A 23,698-nucleotide genomic window follows, 5' to 3' on the forward strand; every position below is an offset into this window, starting at 1 on the left:
CGGTATTAAAAATTTTGAAAAAGGGTTTATTTTTGTAGTATTTTATTTATTTTCTTGAAAATGGTAATGAATGGTTGTCTATATATGAATAGAAAATTGAATACCATAGATTGTGTTGTTTGTAAAAATGTTATGGGCTTCAAGCCAAGTCCTCCCTAGAAGTTGGTACCAACTCTTAAATGAGAGTTTAATTTATTAGTTATGAAAAAGATGGAAAAACACCAATAATAATATTAATTTCCATTATCAGTAGATTCCAGGGATGATCTTGTATGGAACCTTCTCACAATACAATTTCCAGTACTTTCCATACCTACACCAACATTACACATTCAACTTATTATTATGCATGAGATTTATAAGTATGGACTATAAATAAAAGTGGGCCTTCAATTCAATTCAATGATAACAAAAACTAGGGGAAAAAATAGTGAGCTTACTTTGATCTGCATTTGTCATCGTCTCTTGTTGCTCGATCAAAAAGCAGGATGGTAAGGAATATTACATAGAAGTAAGGAAGAACCTGCAAACACAGGAATGAATCAACCCCCACCAACCACCAGAAACACAGCTATTCTAAAACAAATTGAGAAAACGAGATCAAGTAGATCATGTTTTACATGGTTGAAAAGTGCAGGAACCGTCCAGAAGAAAGCCGCCAATATCTCAGGTACATAATGGAAGTGCCGAGATAAGCCCCACCTGCCCAGTGCCCACACATTATTATTATATCCCATCATCAACTAAAATCAATAGTTAGTTTTTTTTTATCAACTATAGAGAAATAGACTCACCATCCTGATGTCAGGAGAAGGTTAGTTTTTGTCTCACCATCAGCTGTAGTATAGGAAGCTACAATCTGGATAACCCAAAACAAAAGGGAGAAATTTTATGTGAATTAGGAACCCCGCTTCCAAACTGAATGAAGGTAATTAAATTAATCATATTACTTTCTTTGGAGGAGAACCCCAAACCAAGCATTTCCCATTCTTTCTACGGAACTCTTGTCTCTGCCTATCGCAGTCATAATTGATAAGTACACACAGAATTCCTGCCCCTAAAATATAAAGAGCCAACTGCCAAGAAAAACAAAACAAAACTTTTGTTTAGCCAATGGAGGAAACTTTTTGTTTATGCTTATTACCTTCTATTTTCTTTTCTTATCAATTTAACATCACAATGTTTTTTAATTTTTATCTAACATACCTGAGTTCCAAGGTTCACAGGATGATTAACCAAGTACATTCCAGGACAAGTATAAACAGATGGCACCCATACCAAGCATCCCCAACATATGTAAAAACCAGCTGCAATTCCAAAATCACTAGGGACGGTCAATAATTTTACCAAGAAATCAATATATATATATAAACACCACTTCTAGTTTTAAGACCCGGAGGGGAAGGGAGTGGGCGTAATGTCCACAAACCTCGGTCATGAGCAATGTCCATTGTGTTCCAGTATCCATCTTCCCACCAAAAGAATTTTGTGACATACACAAGTGTCAGTATAGTGTTCACAAGCATGGAGTCTGCCACCCTCCCATTTGCTTCATACTAGTAGTGAAAGTGAAATGGTCAAATAAGAACATTAAAGTTAACTAACAGGTTCTAGTGTTATCCAATGCAAAAATGTAACCACTTTAATCATTTGTTAGTATTGATAGAAGCCTCAAACAACCCCCAAGTCATAAATAAGAATGAACAATGTTAGATTTTCTTGTTATTTCAGACTGACTTAATATCCTATTTAACATCAAACAGCAGAGTAGGTCTACATTAAACAAAAGTATCTACCTGTTTAATGCAGTAGGTGATAGAAAGAACAGCCCAGGACATCATCCCAAATCTGCAATTTGTGAAGACCTTTAGATCAAAGTCTTTACCAATGCGAGGATACAGCTCCATCCCCTGCGAGAATGGCAAATATATTTTTTTTGTTCTAATGACTTTGCTGCAACAGACTGAATTTGTTATTCTTTTCTTATCAGTCACATATGCCCACCACAAAAATCACACAGAAATAACTGAAATCGTGAATAAAACTGATTACAGGGCTCCAAATGAAGTTTCTTAGCTAGAAAGCAAATTTTAGGATGCATCAACTGCCGCCTTTGGGTTTTCATGTTGACACAACATGCGAGAATTTTATATCTACTCAAAACCTACCTAACTACAATAGTACAGGTGACTAAATGTTAGAGACAAGATGATGCTTACCCAATAGAAGTCAATAATTAAGTTTCCAGAAGAACCTGAATCCGTGGAGGATGGTGCAACATGACCCTGCATTGGCAAAAAAAAAAAATAAAGAACTTTACAAACTCTATCTTTGTGCTAGTACAACAAAGAAGTTAATTATTCTTACATGGACAAGCTCACCTTTATATTCAAGAAAACACAGAAAATCAAACTCCCAAAAATGAGTGCAGAAAATATTTCTCCTAAATGGTCATAAACAATGGAGGGATTGAATACGCCAAACCTGAACAATTATACCAAATTACAAATAATTAACAACCACGATCTTGATATGTTGCCAATCACAAGCTAAATAAAGCCAAGTCCGCACAAAAAGAACCCAGACACTAATCAATTGTGATCACCCTTCTGATAGGGAGTAGAGAAAGAAAATACACCCAATTCACGTAAGCCACAAACCAAATATTATATGAAAATTCGTTATTGATTTTCACCGTGATTGCAACAAAATAACTATTTTCCAGGCTGAAACAAGACTCCGGCGAGTTATTCAATGCATTAATAATATTCTAATAAGTCAACATGTTAATCTCAAGCTTCAAATAAAGAAGAAGAAAGAAAGAAAGAAAGAGAAATCCTTACCACCAAATGCCAACGTAGGTCAACAAAGTAACAGCATAAGCTGCTACACCGTTTGCCTTTTCAAGAAACAACACATAAAAATATTTAGCGCGAATACATATGGTAAATGACATAAAGATGAAGTTTTGGTAATTTCAATATGATCAAATAAAAGTATGCATGCCATGCGATGCCATGCCTTGTAGACAGGTCGGTTTCCTTTGGGGGATACAGGGCCTTCAACCCTTTTCCCAGGTAATAGGAGTTGGAGTGCAGCCTCGAAAGCCGCATAGCAAAAAATAATTTTCCACGCAATTGCGGTGGGTTTTGGCCAAATGTTAACAAAAGCGCTTAGCAGTCCATTTCGCCTAAAGTAGTCCCAAGTCAGAGCTACGGAGCCATCAGCATGTACCATCGTATACCATCTAGTAAGCAGTAGTAGACAACAGAGAAAGGTTAGGGTCGATAGAGAGATAGCATAAGAAAGGAGGGTTGTAGTGAAGAGAATTCGAGAAAGTGAATCCGATCAGAGAAAGTGGAATTTAGAGATCGAAAGGACTTACAGTAGAATAACGAAGGGAGGGCAGAGTGTGAGAAGTGATATGACAGATGCATATGTAACTAGTGATGAGTGAACCATCTTCGATTCCGCCATTTCTCTCTTTCTCCGCTCTGCTCTCGCTTTTGCTCCGACCTCTTTACTCTTCTTCAGAGAGAGACTCTCTCTCTCTCTCTCTCGGGTTGATAGTGGTGGACCGTTGTTGGTGAATTGGCAGTGACTAGATGTATTAATTCTAAATAAATAAATACAAATATTAATTAATTAATTGCTGTAATCATACTACTTTATCCCTTTCTTTCATTTTTTAGTCACAATATTGCCTCTATCTCTTCATTTTTAAGGACAAACTTGATTTTACTATTTAAAATCTGAATTTAAATTTTAAAATTTTAAGATAGATTACAAATTTTAAAGGTTAAATAAATTTACTATAGCTACAGTAGACTGTTAACTGATTCTTAAAGCTAAATTTTATGTTATATTTGTTTGTTGATGAGCATTTTCTTTTAATATTTTTAGGATGTTCTTAAATTTTATTTTTATTGTATTTTGGGTGTGTTTTATGACAATATAAACACTTGTATTTTTTATTATTTTGTTTGTTATATTTTAACGACTGTAATTTATGTTGTATTACATTCAAATTTCTTTTAAATTGATTAAGATTTTTTACCATTTAGAAGTTAATAAATTATTTCAACTTTATCATAATTATACATAAATAAAAAACTAATAATTTATATTTAATAATTCAAAAATATATTTATTTAAATAAATAATTCATATAATTAATTTTGTAAATAATTATTTTTTATATTTATTTATTATTATTGTTTAGATTAATTTTAAATTTAATTATAAATATAAAATAAAATAATTATTTTTATTTTTAAAAAAATCCGTATATATTAAAAATGAAAAAAAAAATATTTAAGCAAAACGACAATCATGACATGACATGAAAATAACAAATAAAAAATAAGAAAAATAATACTTAAAAAGTTATCGAGAAATTAACGATTAACTCCCAACAAACTATACTATTTTTCCTGAACGAATATCATAAAGCATCATAATAATAGTATTATGAATGATATGCATCGGACGACTACGATCGTTAAAAGTTCGACGATTTTTCTCAAACCAAATAGTCCACCAAAGAATAATTGAGATGATAACTCAAATATGTAGGTCGTCATATCAGTTGCATCCAGTGGCGGACCTACAAGGGGGGCCTTGGGGGGCCCGGGCCTCCCCCACCAGAGTAAAACTTTTAACATATTTTATATATATGTTTAACAAATAAGTCTTTGTCTTGATGGTTTTGGAGCTGGCCTCTATAATAGAGGTCAGGTGATCAAACCCTGCCTCTTACATTTATTTTATAATAACCTCACACTTCTTTTTATAAAATTTTTATTTTATACAAACACTATTTTCTAATATTTATAATAAATTAACACTTTCTTTTATAATAATTAATAAAAAAACTAATTCATAATTATATTATTCTAATTTCAAATATAATTTTATTAAAGTAATTATTATTAATATTTTATTTTATACAAAAAAAAAATATTTTCTAAGATATAATATTTATAATAATACATAAATGTTAGTTAATATATAAATAAAATTTATTTATATAAGTTAAAATATAAAGAATTATATATAAAATAATGAAAATCATATAATATTATTATTTATTTTAAAACTACATTTATATTATAATTTTTATATATATATATATTATTAATTTTAATAAAATTAATAATAAAAATTACTTATAAATATAAGGGTAAAATAACCATTTATATAAATATAAGGATAAAATATTATTTTATATTTCTTAATTTTAAATTAGTTTTAAATAATTTCAACAAATAAATGTATTTGTTAGATTTTATTTAGGTGTCTAGGGTTGACACATATTTATTTTTAATTATTTATTTTATGTATGATATAGAATAATGAGGATGTTCTATAAACGAATTTGTACTTTTACATCACATGACCAGCATGAGTCTTTTCAATCAATTAATGAGCCTACTAATGAGTCTAATGTTACTGATCAAATATACATGGTTAGAATATAGCATATCAAAAGATGCATCATTTTGTTTTGGTGTTATCTTTTCAAGTCTTTAAATAGAGAAAACGTAAATGATACATTTATAGGAGATGAGTACAAAAATTGGAAAAGGGCATTAGAAAGATTCAATCATCATATGAGAACTTCAAATAGTTGTCATAATGAAACTAGAGTTCAATTTGAATCATTTTAAGATCAAAGTCATAACGTGAGAAACGTTTTATGTACACATGGTCGTGATATAGAAATAAATTATCGCACCCGTTTAACGACAATGTTTGATGTAACACGCTTTCTATTGAGTTAATGATTACCTTTTCAAAAACATATGAGTCAAGTACTTCATCAAATAAAGTTAATTTTCTTGAATTGATTGATTGGTATAGTCAACGTAATGAAGATATTTTGTATTCTTTTGTACCGACTCATGGACAAGAATAATTTAGTAATTTTGCTTGTTAAAATTTGTATGTAATTATCGAGTAAAATTTTAAATAAAAAATGCATTTATTTGATATCCAAAAAAATGCTACGTTACTATGTATTTGGCCCCCCCGAGAAAATATTTCTAGGTCCGCCACTGGTTGCATCAATCCAAACTTTTCAGCAACTATCTAAAGACTCGGACATCACCCAATGAATTTCAGTAATACTCCACAAAATGCTTCAAATACTAGTCACCCATCGACAATGCAAAAATAAACGAGTTGTCGATTCAACCTCTTCTTGACAAAAAAATATTTTTTCATACACATGTTATCTGTTAGAATTCCACCATTAATAACGTTTTATCCAAAAATTGAAATTTTTGATGGAATCTTTGACTCCCAAAATTTTTCTCAATAAAAATTATATTTTCATATAAATATAAAATAAAATTAACGTCTTAACTTAAATTAAAGTAAAAGTTATGATACAAGTTTGGATGCTCAATGTACGAAAAAATATAAATTTATTCTTATATTTTTTTATTTTACTAAGCTTCAGCGTCGAGGGGCATTGAAGAAGTCCTAAGATATTTTTAACACACCAAAGTAGTTCAGTGGTAAGAGTCAACTTAAGAGACCAAATTATCACAAGATTTCATCTTAAAACACTTTGAATTTAAGCGGGGTCATGATTTTGCGGTGTCATATTAGTTTTCCTTTGAATCCAAAAAACATAATAGTTTTATTATTATTATTAATAAAAATAATCTAGTCTAATTTTTTAAATGGTATTAAATGGTATGTTAATATATTTTATTTGGAAGGTAATTAGATGCTAGCATTGATCTCAGTCACCTCACATTTTAATTTTGAACTTTTTTTTTATTTTTTTTATTTGAGTTATAGTTAAATATATATATATATATATATATATATATATATATATAAACTATTTTATTTCTAACAATTCTTGATTTTAAGAATTTATAAAATATCACCAATTTTGTAAATTATATATATGAATATTGTTCTCTGAGTAATTAGTGTCTGAATTAGTAAAGCATGCAAAAAAAAAATATATATAATGAAAGACAACAGCATGCATATATACAAAAATAAGTTAGATTATTCCTATTAGGTTAGTATGTTTGATGATGAGTAATAAAAAATAATTAAGTGAACATGTGTGATGTAAAGACAAAGAGACAACCAAATCGAACATCTTCACCGTGTTAGATTGTGCATTAATTAATTTGATCAATCAATCATCTTGGAACTTGATACAAATGCACGTTACGTTGAATATAGAGTGAAACATGCATAAAATATTCAATAGATATTATTAAGAACAACAAAAAGTAATTATGAATCAAAATACAAAATAAACTAACCAAATTACATAGGATTGTCCTGAAAAACAAAATAAATAAATAAATAAATAAAGAAGGTTGAGCAGCCTCAGCTCCACATGGCTTATATGAAGTGTAGAACATGACGAATGATCTATATATATTCTCATTCATGTATTTGAATCAAAACATTGAATTTGTCTTAACATTTCAACTACTATAGCTTATAGATTCATGTACCCAAAACTAAGAAATGGAATATAATTAACTGTCAACTAGAAAGACATTATTAATTTCTCATAGACCAATAACATTCCAAAATAAAATGTAATAATAATAAATTAATTTAAACATGTGATAACTTAATCTTAATAAAAAAAAAAATGTAGAAGAATTGTTAAAATGATTCATTCACTAATTAGTTATGAACTTATGATCTTGTTTAGATACTTAAACTAAGTTGTTAACTATATTAGCTATTCATCAGTATCACTTATAAGTTATAATCATTATTGAGTTAATTAATATTAATTTATACAAATATAATTAATTGAAATATTCATATTTGGGGATTTTTTTTTTATTTAGAATGAACATTATGATACTACTAATACTCAATCACACAATCTTTTCTAGTTATTTTTTCATATTTTTCTCTCTACAATTTATTAATATATTTTTTGTAGAAGACTGTATTCCGCTACTCTTTTTTTGTGTAATTAATTTGCGGCTCGCAAACAAGCCTTCGTCCTCTTTGTTGACGAAAGGATTAGCATTTTTCTTCTTGATATGGTCGAATTGCACGAGAAATTAATGATATTTAGAAAATGAATTAACAAGGAAGGTTGAAGAAATGATTACAATAATAATGAATTTGCAAAATTGAAAAAAGAAAGAAAAAGTAGATAAGTAGTTAATTAGCTAGAGGGTAGAACTATATAAATTGATGATCGGCGGTGGGGTGATTAGCAGTGCAGATGCGGAGAGAGGTGGCGGCGACGGAGGAGCTGGTAGCAGAAGAAGAGGAAGAATTAGAATTAGAATTCTTGTGATTATGCATCCATACCTTAAATACCTGTCTCGTGATTCCAACTTCTTTACAGAATTGCTCGATCTCATCCACATTATTATTAATTTCATTCCTCCTCTGCATCTTCCATCCAACTTTCTCCGCCAATTCCAACATTTTCTCTTTTTGCTCTTCACTGAATTTTGTCCTCACCCGCTTCTTCCCGCTGCTGCCGCCGCTTCTGTCCGACATTTCCGCCGCCGCAGCCGCCGACGGGGATTCAGACACATGTTGTTGCTGGCTTTCCAACAGTACTAATTTTCTATGGAAATTGCGATGACACCCGCAGGCGGCGCATTGCAGGTTGTTGTTCGTCATATCTTCCGGTGTGAACTCGCCGCACCCATCGGTGGCGTAGCTGCCCAGACTGGCGGCGTGGTTTCGCAAACATTCTTTGTAAACAGCAACATTATTATTATTACTACTACTGTTTCCTCTGCTCCTTCTGCTGATCTGATGATGATGATTATGATTATGATCATCTCCTCCAGCTAATTCCATATAATTTCTTTCTTTCTATCTATCTATCTATCTATCTATCTCTATATATTCTCTAGGTAATAGCTAGATGATTCTTCTTCTTCTTATTATTATTATTATTTTGTCGCATGCCAATGTTCATTCAAATAAATGGCTAAAAGCAGTAACCAAGGTGGCCAGCCAGCGCCCCCGCGTCCAATCATGTCACTTACGAAAATTTATGCATTTTCCCTTTTTTTTTCCTTCTCCTATTACACCTAATGTTTTTTTTTTTTTTTAATATTTATGTTCAATTTATCATTAAAAATACTAAAATACATTTGACGCCATCGAAAAAACACAACAAATACTTGCAAAAAAAAAACACTGAGCACCACAACTCATGCTCAAAATATAATTATTAAGGTATTTATAGTACAACTTTTTATAAAAGTAAAGCTAATAAATAATAAATAGTGTCATTAATACCTTCTAGACTTGAATTGTAATGACTTGAATTGTAAACGAATGTATGGAAGGGCTCAGTTGGGCTGAAGTTCACCCCTTAAAAAAGAAAAAAAAAAAAATTACGGTAGAAATATGACATTACTTTTAATTTCTTAAAAAAATTAATATAATTCATTTTTTTTATCTAATTATTAAAAAAATGGTAAAATTTTACTTTTATATATTTGTTTTTTTCTAAATTTTCTCGTTATTATTTTAAGTCCACCCTAAATTTTTTTCAAGCCCACCCCAGTTCGAAATCCTTAGTCCGTCCCTGGCTGAGTAGTATATTTTCTCATTATAGAGTTGAAAGGCAGGTCAGACATGAAGTTAAGGAAACCCTTTCCAAAATTGTATGACCCCAATTTTGGCACAAAATTTTTAAAAAATATAATATTATTATTAGTTATTAATTAATATATGAAGAGTGATAGAGAGAGAATTTGGTGAGAGAATTTGGTGAGAGAATGACTTGCATCACCTTCATTGGTTGAAAATATAAAAGTGGGAGGAAAGAGAGAAATATTTAATTTTTTCAGCGAATAAGATTATGCCAAGTTATTCCTCACCAAATTTTCTCACCTAATCATTTCTCTTAATATATATATATATATATATATATATATATATATTTTAAAAGTCTATTTATATTACAAAAATAAAATTGTTTAAGCACAACAGAATATATAACATAAAAATAAAAAACATACCTAATAAGTTATCGAGTTCGTAAATTTTCGAGAAAAACGATTAATTTCTGACAAACTCCACTTGTTTTCCTGAACGAATATAAAAAATTATCATTAATAATAACATTATGAATGATAAGTATCAGACGACTACGATCATTGAAATTTTGACGATTTTTCTCCAACCAGATAGTTCACCAAAAAATAATTGAGATGGTAACACAAATATGTAGGATTCATATCAACCACGTCAATCCAAATTTTTTAGCAACTACCCAAAGACTCGGACATTACCCAATAAATCATAATAATAATCAACAAAAGATTAAAAAAACACTAGACACACCTCAATAATTCATAAATAAGTGAGTTGTCGATTCAACCTCTTTGTGATACATACAACTAGCCATAATACAACATTTTTTCATTCACATGTCATTCGTAAGAATTTCACTATGAATAACACTTCATTCAAAGAACAAGATATTAGATGAAATCTTTGACTCCCAAAATTTTTCTCAACAAAAGTTATATGGAAGCATCTTAATAAACAACTTGTAGTAATGTCTCACATGGAAACTATTAATATCTTGTTAATGTATAATGACTTGTTCAAATTGGGACACTTGCTTGCGTCCTACCAAGAGTAAAATTCTATTATGGGACGAATTTACATAATGTATAATATCTTTTTATATTTAATTCGATTAGCGAAACCACTAGACCGAGAATCAAACGTGTCATTAACGGTTGCATATATATATATATATATAACAATGTAAGTAAGCTCAAGATACGTCGTAGCTATACTATTGACACTACACCAAATGTTGTCCCAATTATTAATTGAAGAACCATTCTCACAATAAATCTAGACTACTCACAAAAACTTTTCCACATAGAATTAACTCATCTCCATATTCTACACCCACTGGATAATTATACATTTTGGTGAACCAACGAGACCAATAGTGACCATACTTACATCTGATTATCGATGCCCAAAGACTGTTTGGCTCCATTGCAAATCTACTACACTATTTTGATAGAAGAACCTTATTAAAAAAAAATAAGATATCGAATATTCAGACATCATTGATCTTTAAAACATTATCCCAACTAACTAGATGACAAAATATTAGTTAGAAGATCCTCATAGAAATTTACACACTATTCTCTCAATTTCTACCACCACATTCTTGGAGAGAATAAATAACGACATTATATATGTTTACATAGATAACACCACACTCTTATTAAGGATTAGCCGATCCCCTTTTAAGATTATTTTATTTTTTCATCTAGACAGTTTACATTCTATTTCAGTAAATATATTATTATAATTTGAATAAGACATCTAATTTTGGGAGTTTGCGCTGGTTAAGGGTGGTATCAATGTAAATTCTAAGAATAAAGTGTCACATACACCTTAAATCATACGGGAACAAAGTGACACATGAGTCACTTTTAGAGTTCTAATAGGGGAAAATTAAGACTATGAGAACACAAAGAAGACATTACATTCATGTGACTAGTTTGAGTTAATTTTGATGTCCCACGTATAAAAAAAAAATCGTAATAAATATACTACTTTTTAAACTTCTTGAGATGTAATGACTTAGTACTTTGTTCGAAAGTATTTGTAATCTATTTTTCTCATAAATAACTATATACGAGTTTGAAGTGTTACAATACCCTTGTTTTTTTTTTATAAAATTTCAATATAAAATAATATTATAATAATTCATTCCATTAATTAAAAAAACACCATCAAAATAGTAGTAAAGAATGTCCAATCCTCTTAAATAACTATCCTCATTTCCTCTATCATATTGATGGTGAGAGCCTCAAGCTTGTAATATTAATTAGTTTTTAGAGGATTCCTTTCCCAATTGCTGGAGCACTAGTTTAAGAACTCAATTGACTTTGTTTCATGTTATTGACTATTGTTTTGTAGCTTTTATCAATTTCATTAATGTTTATGGTTTAGACCAAATATTAGTCAATTTCTTACATTACCTAAACTTTAGGGACCTTGATCTATAAAATGTATGAGATTTTGACAAAATAAATATAAAGATATATTGATAATACTTTGGAAAATCTAGCTAGGCTTATGTTGGTTTGGATTGAGATTATAAAATATAAATTATTATTTGATGATTTTTTTAAAAGAGGATCAATATATTAAAAAAAATTAATAGGGAATATTTTAATTAATAAAGAAAAAATAAAAATATTAAATTGTTCTAAGTGTTTGGAAAAAAAAAACAATTTAGTTTCTTTGAAAACAACTCCAAAAATGGTTTTTAATATATATATATATATATATATAGAATTATAATTTTTTTTCTTGTCTATATTATAATAATCTTTCTGGTTCCGCTAATTTTAATTCTTTTTATTAAGGAAAAGAAAAGAAAATGAAGCATGGATTACTAACCTTTTATTTTTTTAAAGATTTTTAACAATTTAAAAAACAAATATCACTTTATTAAAAAACTATTATTTTAATTATTAGATTACTCTAAAATCTTTTTACTTTAATTTTATCAAATTTAAATATATTTAAATTATTAAAATTTTAAATAACTTATTTTTATATTAAATAATATTTTTATTTAAAAAAACAAAATAGAAAAAAAAAACCGTAAAAATCAAGATGAAACAAGGTCATATTGTCAATCAATCAATCAAGCAACCACAACATGATATATATATAGAGATGATGATTCATAAGGAGAAAATAACAATAATAATAATAAATTGTCCAAAATTGGACAGACAAGTAAGATCAGCCATTTTTAGCTTTTTTTGATCTGGGATATCTTTGAGGATTTTTTTGGTTGGGATTGCATAAATCTTGTTTTATTATATTTTTTATATTTTAATTTAGTGTTTTTTTGATAGTTATAACAATAATAGGATGAAAGAATATATGCATCACATATGATTTGAGGAAAGAATTTGGTAAAAGTAAAAATAATAAAATAAAATTTTTCTCTTTTATCTTTTTTCACTTTTTTTTTTTTTAGTGATGTGTGACATGTCATTCCCTTATTTCTTTCTCATTATCTCACTTCATATATCAAATGACTCAACACATATAATTTGATTTAAAAAAATTAAATCTTTTAAAATTTTTTAAAATTTTCTCTCACAATAATATTAGATAAACTTATACTCTAATAGAATTTATTCTCAATTTGAGCTTACTAACACAGAACAAGACAATTATACTTTATATCTACTTAGATACAAGCTCTAAGTTAGTGTTTTTCTTTTAATCAGCAGTCTAGTAATTATATGAGGGATTAAGAGAATATATATCTTACAAGTTTTAGAATATACACTATTTTTTTTTTTGTAAGGGATGTATGTTATAAATATAATATATATACATGGTTATTTAATTATTTAAGGTGGACAAGAATTGGAATTGACAATAAAATCTTAAATTCAGTTTCCCAATAATTGAGATTAAATTATAATTTAATTCTTATATTTATAAAAACTATAAAATTGTAATTCAATTATAATTTCTATGTGTACAAAATTATAATAAAAACAATTTGAACTTGACACAACTTACTAGGGTAAGTCAAGTGACAAAAAAATGTGTCTAAATAAGGTAATTAACAAACAAAGAATCCTTTAATTAAACTCTAAATAGTAGCAGTAGTATGCATTCTTAACCTCATCATATTCTTGTTCCTTCCTTCCATCCATGGCTAGGACATATACTACTACTTCTTTGCTAGGACATATATGACGACTCTTTGGCTGCGATAATCAGGATGACAATCAGTTTGATCCACACGCCCAATGATGAAATCCTTCAACGCCAATTCTAGAAAATATTGCAGGATAGCATCTGCGACAACAACAACCAAGTCAGAAAATGTCTTATATTCACTTCACTTCACTTCAATTCAATGTATTCATTGATTGTAAGGAGAGCATGCACCTACTTAATTACTTACAATATACATATACAAAGGCCACCTTGAGCAGCAGCAGCAGCAGAATAAGAGAAGAATTAAAATAAATGATTATTACCATTTCGAAGTTCTCCAGCCAAAATAATTGTTGTCTTTGGCCCACTAAGTTCTAGAAGTGTCTCCAATAATTCTGTCACCGCTCCTTCACTGTAAATGACATCTGATCCAATCACATAGTCAGGAAGTGGATCAGTAATTTCCGGGTTAGAGTAGTTGTCTCCCCATATGAACTCATGCACATTAGCACTGCCTCTAATTTCTCCATACAGATTATGCTCAACGTTCTTTTTAAGTAGCCTAAGCCTATCTGGTAGATCAGTAAGGACAACTTCACCACCCAAAAGAGCTGCAACACAGCTGATAAATGACCCAGGTTATTCTCAGTTAGGAAATAACTTTTCTTCTATGTCGCTTAATTACAAACTTGCATGTAGAAAGATGTGAGATGCATTTTACATCAATAATTGCATATATTTTTTTTACTTTTGTTTTGATGGCATCATATAATGCAGATTATCAATGGCCACTTGGGGATGATGGGAACATATATACCAGATACGGAACATGAAGACAATATAATATGGGGGCCTAGGAAAGTCTTGTATTTTGGTGAACATGATGATGCAAGACTAGAGCTTGATTCCTAGGATAGTATGGAGGCGATTTCATGCCAGTCATATCTAGGAGACTAGGACATGTAAGGATAACAGCTAGTTTAGCGAATGATTTGACTTCTCTCCACCCTCAACATAGTCAGATTAGTTTTGATGTTGATTTCTCACCACTAGGGCAGGGCATGTCTTAGTTGCTATTATTTGCATAAATACATTTCTATGACTTTGGGCTTGCTTTTGGTGTTCTTGAAAAGAGGACACCAAAAACGTTGGTACATTGTACCTTCCAAAAAAAAAGACGTCATGAAAGAACAAATTTATTGAGTTGTGCCGACTCATCAGCCATGTAATGTTCTCCCTAGAATCCCTGGATTTCTTCACATTGTTAATTGTTTAGATACCCAAAATACAAAGAGGGAACTGCTTGGTCCAACTAAAACCCCAATCCTGTGACTCTAGACTGTTTCACACCCCTAGAAAAATGTTCCCCTTTCTACCTCCTACCTCGATGTAATGTCTATGGAAACTTTAGGTCAAAATAAACTGATCTCTTGACATAACAACATAAATCTTGGGATCCAACTGGAACATATTGGTCATTTGGTTGTATATAAAAGTAAACATTATTTTTGGGACCATTCGTTTATGATATACATCACTCGCAAAATCATAAACACAGCGGCAATTTAGAAAAGCACAAATTGCAGAAATAAAGAAAATTATTACCCGACAAATCCACAACCAGAACCCAGTTCAACAACTTTCTTTCCTTGAAGATGAATCATCCCCGAGTCCACAGAGTGCTCCAGAAACTTCCCCAGTACAACACCACTATCCCAAAGTACTGCTCCAGTTACTCCAGGGGTCCCCTAAAAAATGTGAACTTATACATTCAAGCACAAAAGGTAAAATTTTGGAGTGGGGTTTTGAAGAAATAATTGGTCTTCCTTAAGAAAAGTGAAGACACTGGATGATAGTTATCATCCGTTAGTTTTAGGGACTAGTGAGGGAAACAGGAGTGAACGAGTTACCTCGAGAAAATGTCGTTTTATGCGTTCAACAGTACCATTTTATTTTGGAGTGTCAATGCAAGAACTGAGGTGGATGGTGCCTTTGGAGGATAGAAAGAAGCCAAGACTAAGGCGAAATATTCTTTGTTTGGGAGTGTCTAGGCACAATTATATACACATCTCCCTAGACAATTAAAGAATGAGAGGTGATTTATGCAATGAAATACAATCATATATATTTGCAATCAATGAAGTAAAATCACCTTGATTTCTACATCTTTGATTGCTTTGCATATTTTGATTGAACTACTTTGTGAGAATATTCTACACTATGTTTCCATAGGCAGCCTCTCTAGTTCATATTTCTTATTCTTTTGAAATGATTCAAACCCTTCACCCCTAGACCTAGCAAAACTCAGCTGAGCAGCATCACGATTGTGACAGTGTGGTGATAAGTAGTAAGTTCATGCTTCTCAATATTTTCTCCCAAAAATAATGCATAGCAAATCAAAACAAATATAAGTAATCGAGTGGTTATTATTCTTTGATTTTTGGCTCAAGTTCAAACTAATCAGCAGAACAAAAGTGCTATCTTTAATTTAAAATCAGGTGAAAAAAAAGGAACAGAATTGAATTGAATCCAATTCCAATGTAGCATGAGTTTAGAGGCTTACCAAGGAAGATGGGGATTGGAGAATGGATAAGGAGCGGCCGCAAGCATCAAGAGAGAGTTGAAGAGAGGATTGGGAGACGAAGGCGTTAGGTTTGGAGAATGTAGGCTGCTGAATCCCCCATAGAAGCATTATTTCTTCCTCCGCAGCTTCCGCTTCTGCTTCCGTTTGTACATCTTCCTCCTTTGACAAAGCTGCTGCTGCTGCTGCTGCTGCTGCTGATGATGATGATGATGATGAGGCACATACTACCAACAGATTTCTGACTTTGCCTCCATAAGAACCGATTGTGGACATCCTCATGTTCTCTTCTATCTCCATCCGTTTCTCCCATTCCTCCCCCTCTTCTGCTTCCATGGCTGCCTTTATGACGACGACTCTTATTTGTAATTTCTGCTGTTATAATGAGTTGGGTTTTTAGAAAATGGATTATTTGATTAGAAATATTATTTAATAAAAGATATTTTAGTTAATAATTTAAATAAAAGACTTTATTTTTTTTCTTATTTGATAATAGGGTTCTTCAGCTCGTACAATATTCTAAGTTAACTTTTGAGATTCATTCATGTTCAAATAAAACTTATATCTTTTTAAGAGTGATTATTAATTTTCTTCATCTTAGTCAGTGATGGCCAAATCACAGAGCGAGCGAGCGAGCGCACGAGAGAGACAGTCAGAATGATGTTGTTCCAATAGGGATAGGCCAATTTACGAGCTGAAGAAGAACCCTATTATCGCCAGGTTCTTTCATTCTGGACAACTTACAAAGGTGTGTGCTTGTTCTAGTTTTTTTCTTATTCGCTTATGCTTCTTGAATTTCCTGCAATATCAAAACATGCCATATCATTTATCGGATCTATTTCCTTCTGTTTCTCGTTTAAGATCATTTATATCTCTTCTTTCTCCGCGTCTGGACAAATTTTGCTTCACCTGTTACAGCAATCTGGATCGTACCATCTTGTTGCATTAGACTCGACAAGGTCTAGATACTGAGGTGCACAATTTTGGTTGAGTTCAATGGTCTAGGTATCTCAGCTAAAAATCTAGCTGATTTTAATGTCAGCTTACTAGACTTGTCATATACCAATTGTAGCTTTGGTTGTAATTCCCCAATGATATACTTTGCTAGCTCCATCATTAGTTTCATGTTTTTTATTCTAGTTTATATAAACTATGGATGTTATTGGTGGGTGGGTGAGTGAGTTGGTTAAAATCAGAATCTTTGGCCACTAACCCTATGTACAATAAGATGGTCCGTGGTTGATAGGAGGTTTGACCCAACAGTTGTTATTCATCTCTTTATAGCTTTTGTTGTAGCATTTGGCCAAATAAGATATTGATGTCTACCGTCAAGGTTAGGTTCGCCAAAGTCTGCTGTTTTAGATAAAATATAAAGTCTAATGGAGGTCCGTGGTTAGTGATGCCTTTGGTGTTGAAATAACACTAGTCATGGTGTGGATACTGTCTTGGGATCTCTAAAACTTTAAAGTTGTCTATGATGATCCAATAATATACCAGAGTACAATCTTGTATAATGTTGCCTGCAATTTTCTCCTTGTAGCTACTCAATTAATAAAATGTTTTCATCCTGCAAAATGCAAATGTGAACCCTGCTTATGCAAAACAAAGTGATGCCCAAAAATAATCCTCTGTAGTGATTTTTGTTTTTAATCTTGTCTGTGCACATCTTTTTCAAATTGAAATTCTAGGTGTTTAGTCTCTCATGGTTTGCAGCTAACTCCATTAACCGAAGGGAACTTAATTATAATTTTTCATCAATCAACACATGATTTATCACATACTAGTAATCTTTTTATTTTCTTTTATTGCGTTTCAACCAATTTCCATGTTGCATTATGGTGCCAGGGTAAGCAATTGCAGCATTCAATGATATGGTTATTGTGCTATTATGGTTATGCTTTTGCATACTCATTAATTGTTTGTTCGTTGGTTTACTTCCTTCTTTCCGTTTTTGGCTTTAGCTTTTCTGCCATGCACCATGTAGGTGGTACAGGAAACACATCCAACTCAGTTCACTTCACTAAAGAGAAAATATTTATATATTCGCTGACTGATTCTGATGATTAAAAGGTGTGGATTATCAAACTCAAGCTAGTCTACTTCTTGTTATCTTTGTTCTTGTCTTTCTTTATGTCATTCTCAATTATTTTCCTATAAGTTCCATGTCTTTAATGGCGGCATGTAGAGATAGAGTACCAATTTGTTCATATTCATGTTTAGCTTTTCAAGAAAGAAACTCAACAAATATTCCAGATGAATTCATTTATGAAGTTTAAAGAAAGAAATCATTTTTGAAAAAGAAGAAGAAAAGGTATTCTTTATTTATTTTTTATTTCCTTTTTAGAGGTGGGGAGGGTTTGGGTTCTAATAAAGAAGTCAAGCGGACTTACAAAATCAATGACTCCTCAAAGGCAAGCATGGCTAGAAAAGTACCTTCGAACATTTATCAAAATCTCTAAAGATGACCATACAAATTACCTACTCCAAGTAAACTACCATCTAAATTCCATTCCTTACACAACAACCAATTATGATAGTTATTATGTAAATTTCCTCGTCATTTATTGTTAATCATGCAACAGAGAATCACACTTGTCCAAACTCAATTTCTCTCTCAAATTTACACTGTTCCTTTCAAATAAATTTCATTCACTACAGGCTGCAGTTGATAAGATGTATCTAAGAGTTTTTCAGTGAAGGCTCTTGTCATGAGTTTCATCCTCCACCCAGTTCTTAATATCAGTCCAGGTCCCCAAGTTCTATTTGCATTAGTAATCCAATACAAGATAATTGTAAAGAATACCAGAAAATATAACGAAGGACCACTTTATTGACGAAAACCCATAATAGAGATGAGAAATACAACCACAGAGTGAGATGAGAAAGAAATCCAGTCATTAGACTAAACAAATCACACCCTGACCATACTAATCAACCACTATCTACACTAATATTATATATCGTCTTTGGACTAGGCCCATTACCAATCCAATTACAATTTTCAGGCCACTAAAATATTAAATACCTTAACATTGTATCATAATCATGAGGCAATCCATCATATTCCACCAGATTGAAGGTTCTGTGAGTTCAGTGGTAGAGCTCAAGACTTGTGTTTTAAAGGTCATGCGTTCGAGCCTTCATGACAATTTTCAAAAAAAGTATTAAAGAAAAAGCCAGTCAAATAACAAATACTCAAAATTCTCATTGTGGTTCCTGCAAATAGGGAAAAACATATCCCGAACCTGGATGAAATTCTAAATTATATCTCTAGTCACAAGTCTATTAAGAATTAGCAACCAAAGAATACACTGATGTCAAGAAACACTGTCTGTAATCCAAGCCACTCTCCACTAAGTTACTTCATTCCCCCCTTATTTGGCTAAGATAGTTCTATGATGAGTATTACTCAAATGAGTTTGTTGCTGAGCATACATTTTGCAAAAGACTTCATATAACTGCATTTACTGGCCTGCAGTTTTGATTCTAAGGCAGTTTGTCTTTTCAGTCAACTGTAATATATGTATGTGACTTTGTATGGGTTTTTTTCTATTCAGAATGATTATTGCTGCTGCACATGTATTTTGCAAAAGGCTGAGCATAAGCATAGTTGAACAGCTGCATTACTGGACCTTCAGTTCTACATCTCAGCTGAGACTTATTTTTATCATTCATATGCTCCATCCATATGTGCCACTGCATGGATTTATTTTACTTGCTACAATTATACTTTTGTTTATATGAAAAATTGTGACTAGAAATCCTATTCTTCATAATGCGTAAATTGATTATAAAATTGTATTACTGGCAAATTAAGTTTATGTTCCCTATCATGGGATAACCTCTTATAGGTAAACAAATGAGTACTGATTCTGAATGGTCATTGTATAGAATACTATGTCTGAAGAAGCAGGGCAAATGATGATGCTTTATGACGATCCATCAGATCGAAGGTCCTTGTCTCTGGATGATGCAAGCAGCACAGAAGAATCACCAGATGAAGTCAGGCTGTCCTTAGAAACAGAAAATGATGCAGTCCCTTATATAGGGCAAAGATTTCCAACTCATGATGCAGCTTATGAATTTTATAGTGAATTTGCAAAGAGGTGTGGCTTCTCAATCAGGCGTCACCGTACAGAAGGAAAAGATGGTGTGGGAAAGGGGTTGACGAGGCGATATTTTGTTTGCCATAGGGCTGGGAACACGCCTGTCAAAAATACAAATGAAAATAAACCTCAAAGAAATCGAAAATCCTCCAGGTGTGGTTGCCAAGCATATCTTCGAATAAGCAAAATAACTGATTTGGGTGCTCCAGAATGGCGTGTTACCGGTTTTGCAAACCACCATAATCATGAACTCTTGGAACAAAACCAAGTTCGATTTCTTCCTGCATATCGTACTATATCAGATACAGATAAAAGCAGGATTCTTATGTTTGCCAAAACTGGAATTTCAGTGCAACAGATGATGAGGCTTATGGAACTTGAGAAGTGTGTGGAGCCTGGTTACTTGCCATTCACAGAGAAGGATGTCCGGAACTTACTTCAATCTTTTAGAAAAGTAGATCCCGAGGATGAAAGCATTGATCTTCTGAGAATGTGCAGAAATATTAAGGACAAGGATCCCAACTTCAGATTTGAATGTACACTTGATTCAGACAATAGATTGGAAAATATTGCTTGGTCATATGCTTCTTCAATCCAATCATATGAAATCTTTGGTGACGCTGTTGTGTTTGACACAACCCATAGGTTGACTGCTTTTGACATGCCTCTGGGAATATGGGTTGGAATTAATAACTATGGTATGCCTTGTTTCTTTGGTTGTGTGCTTCTTCGGGAGGAGAATTTGCGTTCATTCTTGTGGGCTTTGAAGGTAAAAATATCTTAAGCTTGTTCTTCAAATATGATTTCTTTCATGATTTTGATCTAAATCCATGGTCACCTCAATCATTATATTATTAGTCAGAATACTCGTTTTTGTGATTGGGGTATAGTCTACACATTTTGCTCCTTTTTAGTTTCTATAAAGTTAGGCAACATCACTCTTTTTATGTGCATTTCTTCTGGATGGAGCTTATCTCTGAAAAGTGGTTTGAAATGTGCATCTTATAAATTTTGCAAACAAGGTTTCAGGAGGGAAAACATTTTTCTTCCTTGATCTTTGTGTTCTTAGCATCTGAACTGTAGTTATTAAGAAGAAAAGATTACGATTGGTACTTTTTATTTTTAAAGTACTAGTTACCATGAATGGTGGGTGGGTAGGATGGACTCCAACTTGGCTTTCTTTCTTAATTACTTATGTTTACCATGACATCTTACATTTAAATCAGTTAGCTGTAAGTACCATATGTTTTATAATCAGAAATATTGTGTAGGATGTGGAAATCTTAGATTTAAATATGTTGTCTATTAGTGGGGCATTTGTTTGATCATCAGAAATCTTTAGATCCATGCATGATTTATGAATAAGTGAAAGAAATTGAAGCTCACAAAATCTCGGTGGGTGATACAATATTTGCATGTCTTGGATTGTTTTTCATATTCAGAATTGAATAGATGCTGTCTCCATCGGTTTGAAAAAGTCTCTATTAGTGTAATCTGCAGGAATGATATATTTGTTGATTAAAAAAAGGTAATCAATCATTTTAAGAAAATATATAGGTGATATAATTCTTTATATTCAAAGTGGAATGGTGCTTCATGCGATGTGACCCTTATAATATATATATCAAGACATGCATGTTTACATTTAGCTTATATATATACTGACATAATTTTTTATATGCAATTTATGTCTTTGAAATGTTAAGGCATTTTTAGGTTTCATGAATGGGAAGGCTCCACAAACAATTCTAACTGACCAAAATATGTTCTTGAAAGAAGCAATAGCAATGGAGATGCCAACAAGCAAACATGCACTTTGTATTTGGATGATTGTAGGAAAGTTCCCATCCTGGTTTAATGCTGTTCTAGGAGAGCGTTATAATGATTGGAAAGCTGAGTTTTACAGGCTATATAACTTAGAGACAGTTGGTGATTTTGAACAGGGGTGGAGAGAAATGATAAATTGTTTTGGGGTCCAGACTAACAGGCATATAACGAATTTGTTTGCATTGAGGTCTCTATGGGCTTTGCCATATTTGAGAAGGCACTTCTTTGCAGGGATGACAAGTGGCGGTCAATCGAAATCGATAAATGGTTTTATACAACGGTTCTTGAGTGCTCAAAGCAGGGTTGGGCAGTTTGTAGAACAAGTAGCCGTAGCAGTGGATTTCAGAGATCAGGCTGGAGAACAACAAACAATGCAACAAAACCTGCAGAACATTAGCCTTAAAACGGGTGCCCCAATGGAGTCGCATGCGGCGACGGTGCTGACACCTTTTGCGTTCTGTAAACTGCAAGAACAACTGGTCCTTGCAGCTCATTATGCTTCTTTTCAGATGGAGGATGGGTTCCTTGTTAGACACCATACAAAAGTAGAAGGTGGTGGGAGGAAAGTTTATTGGGTTCCTGAATCTGATCAGGTGGAAGGAGGGGGAGGGCTCATAAGCTGTAGCTGTCATCAATTTGAGTTCTCTGGGATCCTTTGCCGTCATGCTCTGCGTGTCCTATCCACTGGGAATTGCTTTCAAATCCCAGAGAGATACCTTCCAATTCGATGGAGAAGAATCAGCAGCAGCAGCAGTAGCAACAAACTTGTACAAACAGGAGGAGGAGGAGGTCCCAGTAGTAGTACTGATCATCACGAGCATGCAGAAAGAGTTCAGTTTTTGCAGAACATGGTGTCAACTCTTATAACTGAATCTGCAAAATCAAAAGAAAGGCTGGATATTGCAACTGAGCAGGTTGCTACCCTCCTATCACGAATACAAGAACAGCCACCACCTGTTTCTGTTTCTGTTTCCTCCTCCTCACAATTAGGAGGTATCAGCAGGAGAACTCCCATTCAGAGAAGTATGTGAAACATGTGAGAGGCTTTAGGAGTTAGTTAATTTGATTTGAAAGAAGCCTAATTTACTAAATGGATGAGCTTTGGTATTGTTACTTTCCTCTGTCTCTGTCTGTCTGTCTGTCTTGTTATAGGGATTTTTTTTTTTTAAAAAAGAATCAAAGTCTGGTATGTACAGAAGAGAGTAGATAAGGTACGTACTTAGTAATAGTAGTAGTAATAGTATATGATGATCAAAGTGCAAAAACATAATGGATATCTTTCTTGAATGAGAAAGTTTTTGGACAAGTAAAGTAGGTGCTAGAGTTCAAAATTGATGGATTCACTTGTATGCAATGGATTGATTTGATTTAAAATAATTTATACTATTTCCTCTTGAATCCAGTTCCCCCCTGAATTGCAGCATGCTTAATTGTGATCATAAGAAGGAAAGGAAAGGAAAGGAAGGGGTGT

At 32.1% G+C, this 23,698-nt stretch overlaps 4 protein-coding genes across 10 annotated transcripts; 1 reads left to right on the forward strand and 3 right to left on the reverse strand.

Moving 5' to 3' along the window:
- Window positions 1-76: 76 nt before the first annotated feature.
- On the reverse strand, window positions 77-3,575 carry LOC124933964 (7-dehydrocholesterol reductase). Its single transcript, XM_047474415.1, has 13 exons — window positions 3,386-3,575; window positions 3,022-3,247; window positions 2,844-2,899; window positions 2,382-2,484; window positions 2,220-2,285; window positions 1,797-1,910; window positions 1,430-1,556; window positions 1,207-1,307; window positions 951-1,076; window positions 795-859; window positions 621-702; window positions 441-523; window positions 77-313 (listed from the first exon to the last, which is right to left on the reverse strand). Exons 1-13 carry the CDS (start codon window positions 3,475-3,477, stop codon window positions 247-249), a joined length of 1,308 nt encoding a protein of 435 aa, XP_047330371.1. The 5' UTR covers window positions 3,478-3,575; the 3' UTR covers window positions 77-246.
- Window positions 3,576-8,168: 4,593 nt separating this feature from the next.
- LOC124935651 (zinc-finger homeodomain protein 5-like) lies at window positions 8,169-8,823 on the reverse strand. Its single transcript, XM_047476069.1, has one exon. It carries the CDS (start codon window positions 8,821-8,823, stop codon window positions 8,188-8,190), a length of 636 nt encoding a protein of 211 aa, XP_047332025.1. The 3' UTR covers window positions 8,169-8,187.
- Window positions 8,824-13,520: 4,697 nt separating this feature from the next.
- Window positions 13,521-16,654, reverse strand: LOC124935296 (protein N-lysine methyltransferase METTL21A). Its single transcript, XM_047475741.1, has 4 exons — window positions 16,277-16,654; window positions 15,319-15,461; window positions 14,037-14,335; window positions 13,521-13,851 (listed from the first exon to the last, which is right to left on the reverse strand). The coding sequence occupies exons 1-4, from the start codon at window positions 16,628-16,630 to the stop codon at window positions 13,724-13,726; spliced, it is 924 nt and encodes a 307-aa protein (XP_047331697.1). The 5' UTR covers window positions 16,631-16,654; the 3' UTR covers window positions 13,521-13,723.
- Window positions 16,655-16,844: 190 nt separating this feature from the next.
- On the forward strand, window positions 16,845-23,599 carry LOC124933759 (protein FAR1-RELATED SEQUENCE 11). Of its 7 annotated transcripts, none has more exons than XM_047474196.1 (4): window positions 16,845-17,042; window positions 18,279-18,364; window positions 20,146-21,169; window positions 22,107-23,599. In XM_047474196.1, the coding sequence occupies exons 3-4, from the start codon at window positions 20,192-20,194 to the stop codon at window positions 23,256-23,258; spliced, it is 2,130 nt and encodes a 709-aa protein (XP_047330152.1). In that variant the 5' UTR covers window positions 16,845-17,042; window positions 18,279-18,364; window positions 20,146-20,191; the 3' UTR covers window positions 23,259-23,599. The 7 variants fall into 7 exon arrangements, with proteins under 7 accessions (XP_047330152.1, XP_047330155.1, XP_047330158.1 ...); XM_047474199.1 differs by having other exon boundaries at window positions 20,186-21,169; XM_047474202.1 differs by having other exon boundaries at window positions 20,202-21,169.
- Window positions 23,600-23,698: the final 99 nt, after the last annotated feature.

The sequence above is a fragment of the Impatiens glandulifera genome, chromosome 4, assembly GCF_907164915.1.
Source record: "Impatiens glandulifera chromosome 4, dImpGla2.1, whole genome shotgun sequence".
NCBI lineage: Eukaryota > Viridiplantae > Streptophyta > Magnoliopsida > Ericales > Balsaminaceae > Impatiens > Impatiens glandulifera.

Excerpts from the sequence above, each read along its gene's own strand:
- LOC124933964 (XM_047474415.1), bottom strand. The coding sequence starts at position 3,477 with ATGGCGGAATCGAAGATGGTTCACTCATCACTAGTTACATATGCATCT. Across the intron at positions 1,077-1,206 it reads CTGTGAACCTTGGAACTCAG|TTGGCTCTTTATATTTTAGG; the intron begins GTATGTTAGATA and ends TTTTCTTGGCAG. Across the intron at positions 524-620 it reads TTCCTGCACTTTTCAACCAT|GTTCTTCCTTACTTCTATGT; the intron begins GTAAAACATGAT and ends CTGTGTTTGCAG.
- LOC124933759 (XM_047474196.1), top strand. The coding sequence starts at position 20,192 with ATGTCTGAAGAAGCAGGGCAAATGATGATGCTTTATGACGATCCATCA. Across the intron at positions 21,170-22,106 it reads CATTCTTGTGGGCTTTGAAG|GCATTTTTAGGTTTCATGAA; the intron begins GTAAAAATATCT and ends TGAAATGTTAAG.
- LOC124935651 (XM_047476069.1), bottom strand. The coding sequence starts at position 8,823 with ATGGAATTAGCTGGAGGAGATGATCATAATCATAATCATCATCATCAG.
- LOC124935296 (XM_047475741.1), bottom strand. The coding sequence starts at position 16,630 with ATGGAAGCAGAAGAGGGGGAGGAATGGGAGAAACGGATGGAGATAGAA. Across the intron at positions 14,336-15,318 it reads TCTGGTTGTGGATTTGTCGG|CTGTGTTGCAGCTCTTTTGG; the intron begins GTAATAATTTTC and ends GTCATTTATCAG. Across the intron at positions 13,852-14,036 it reads GGCTGGAGAACTTCGAAATG|ATGCTATCCTGCAATATTTT; the intron begins GTAATAATCATT and ends TTGTTGTCGCAG.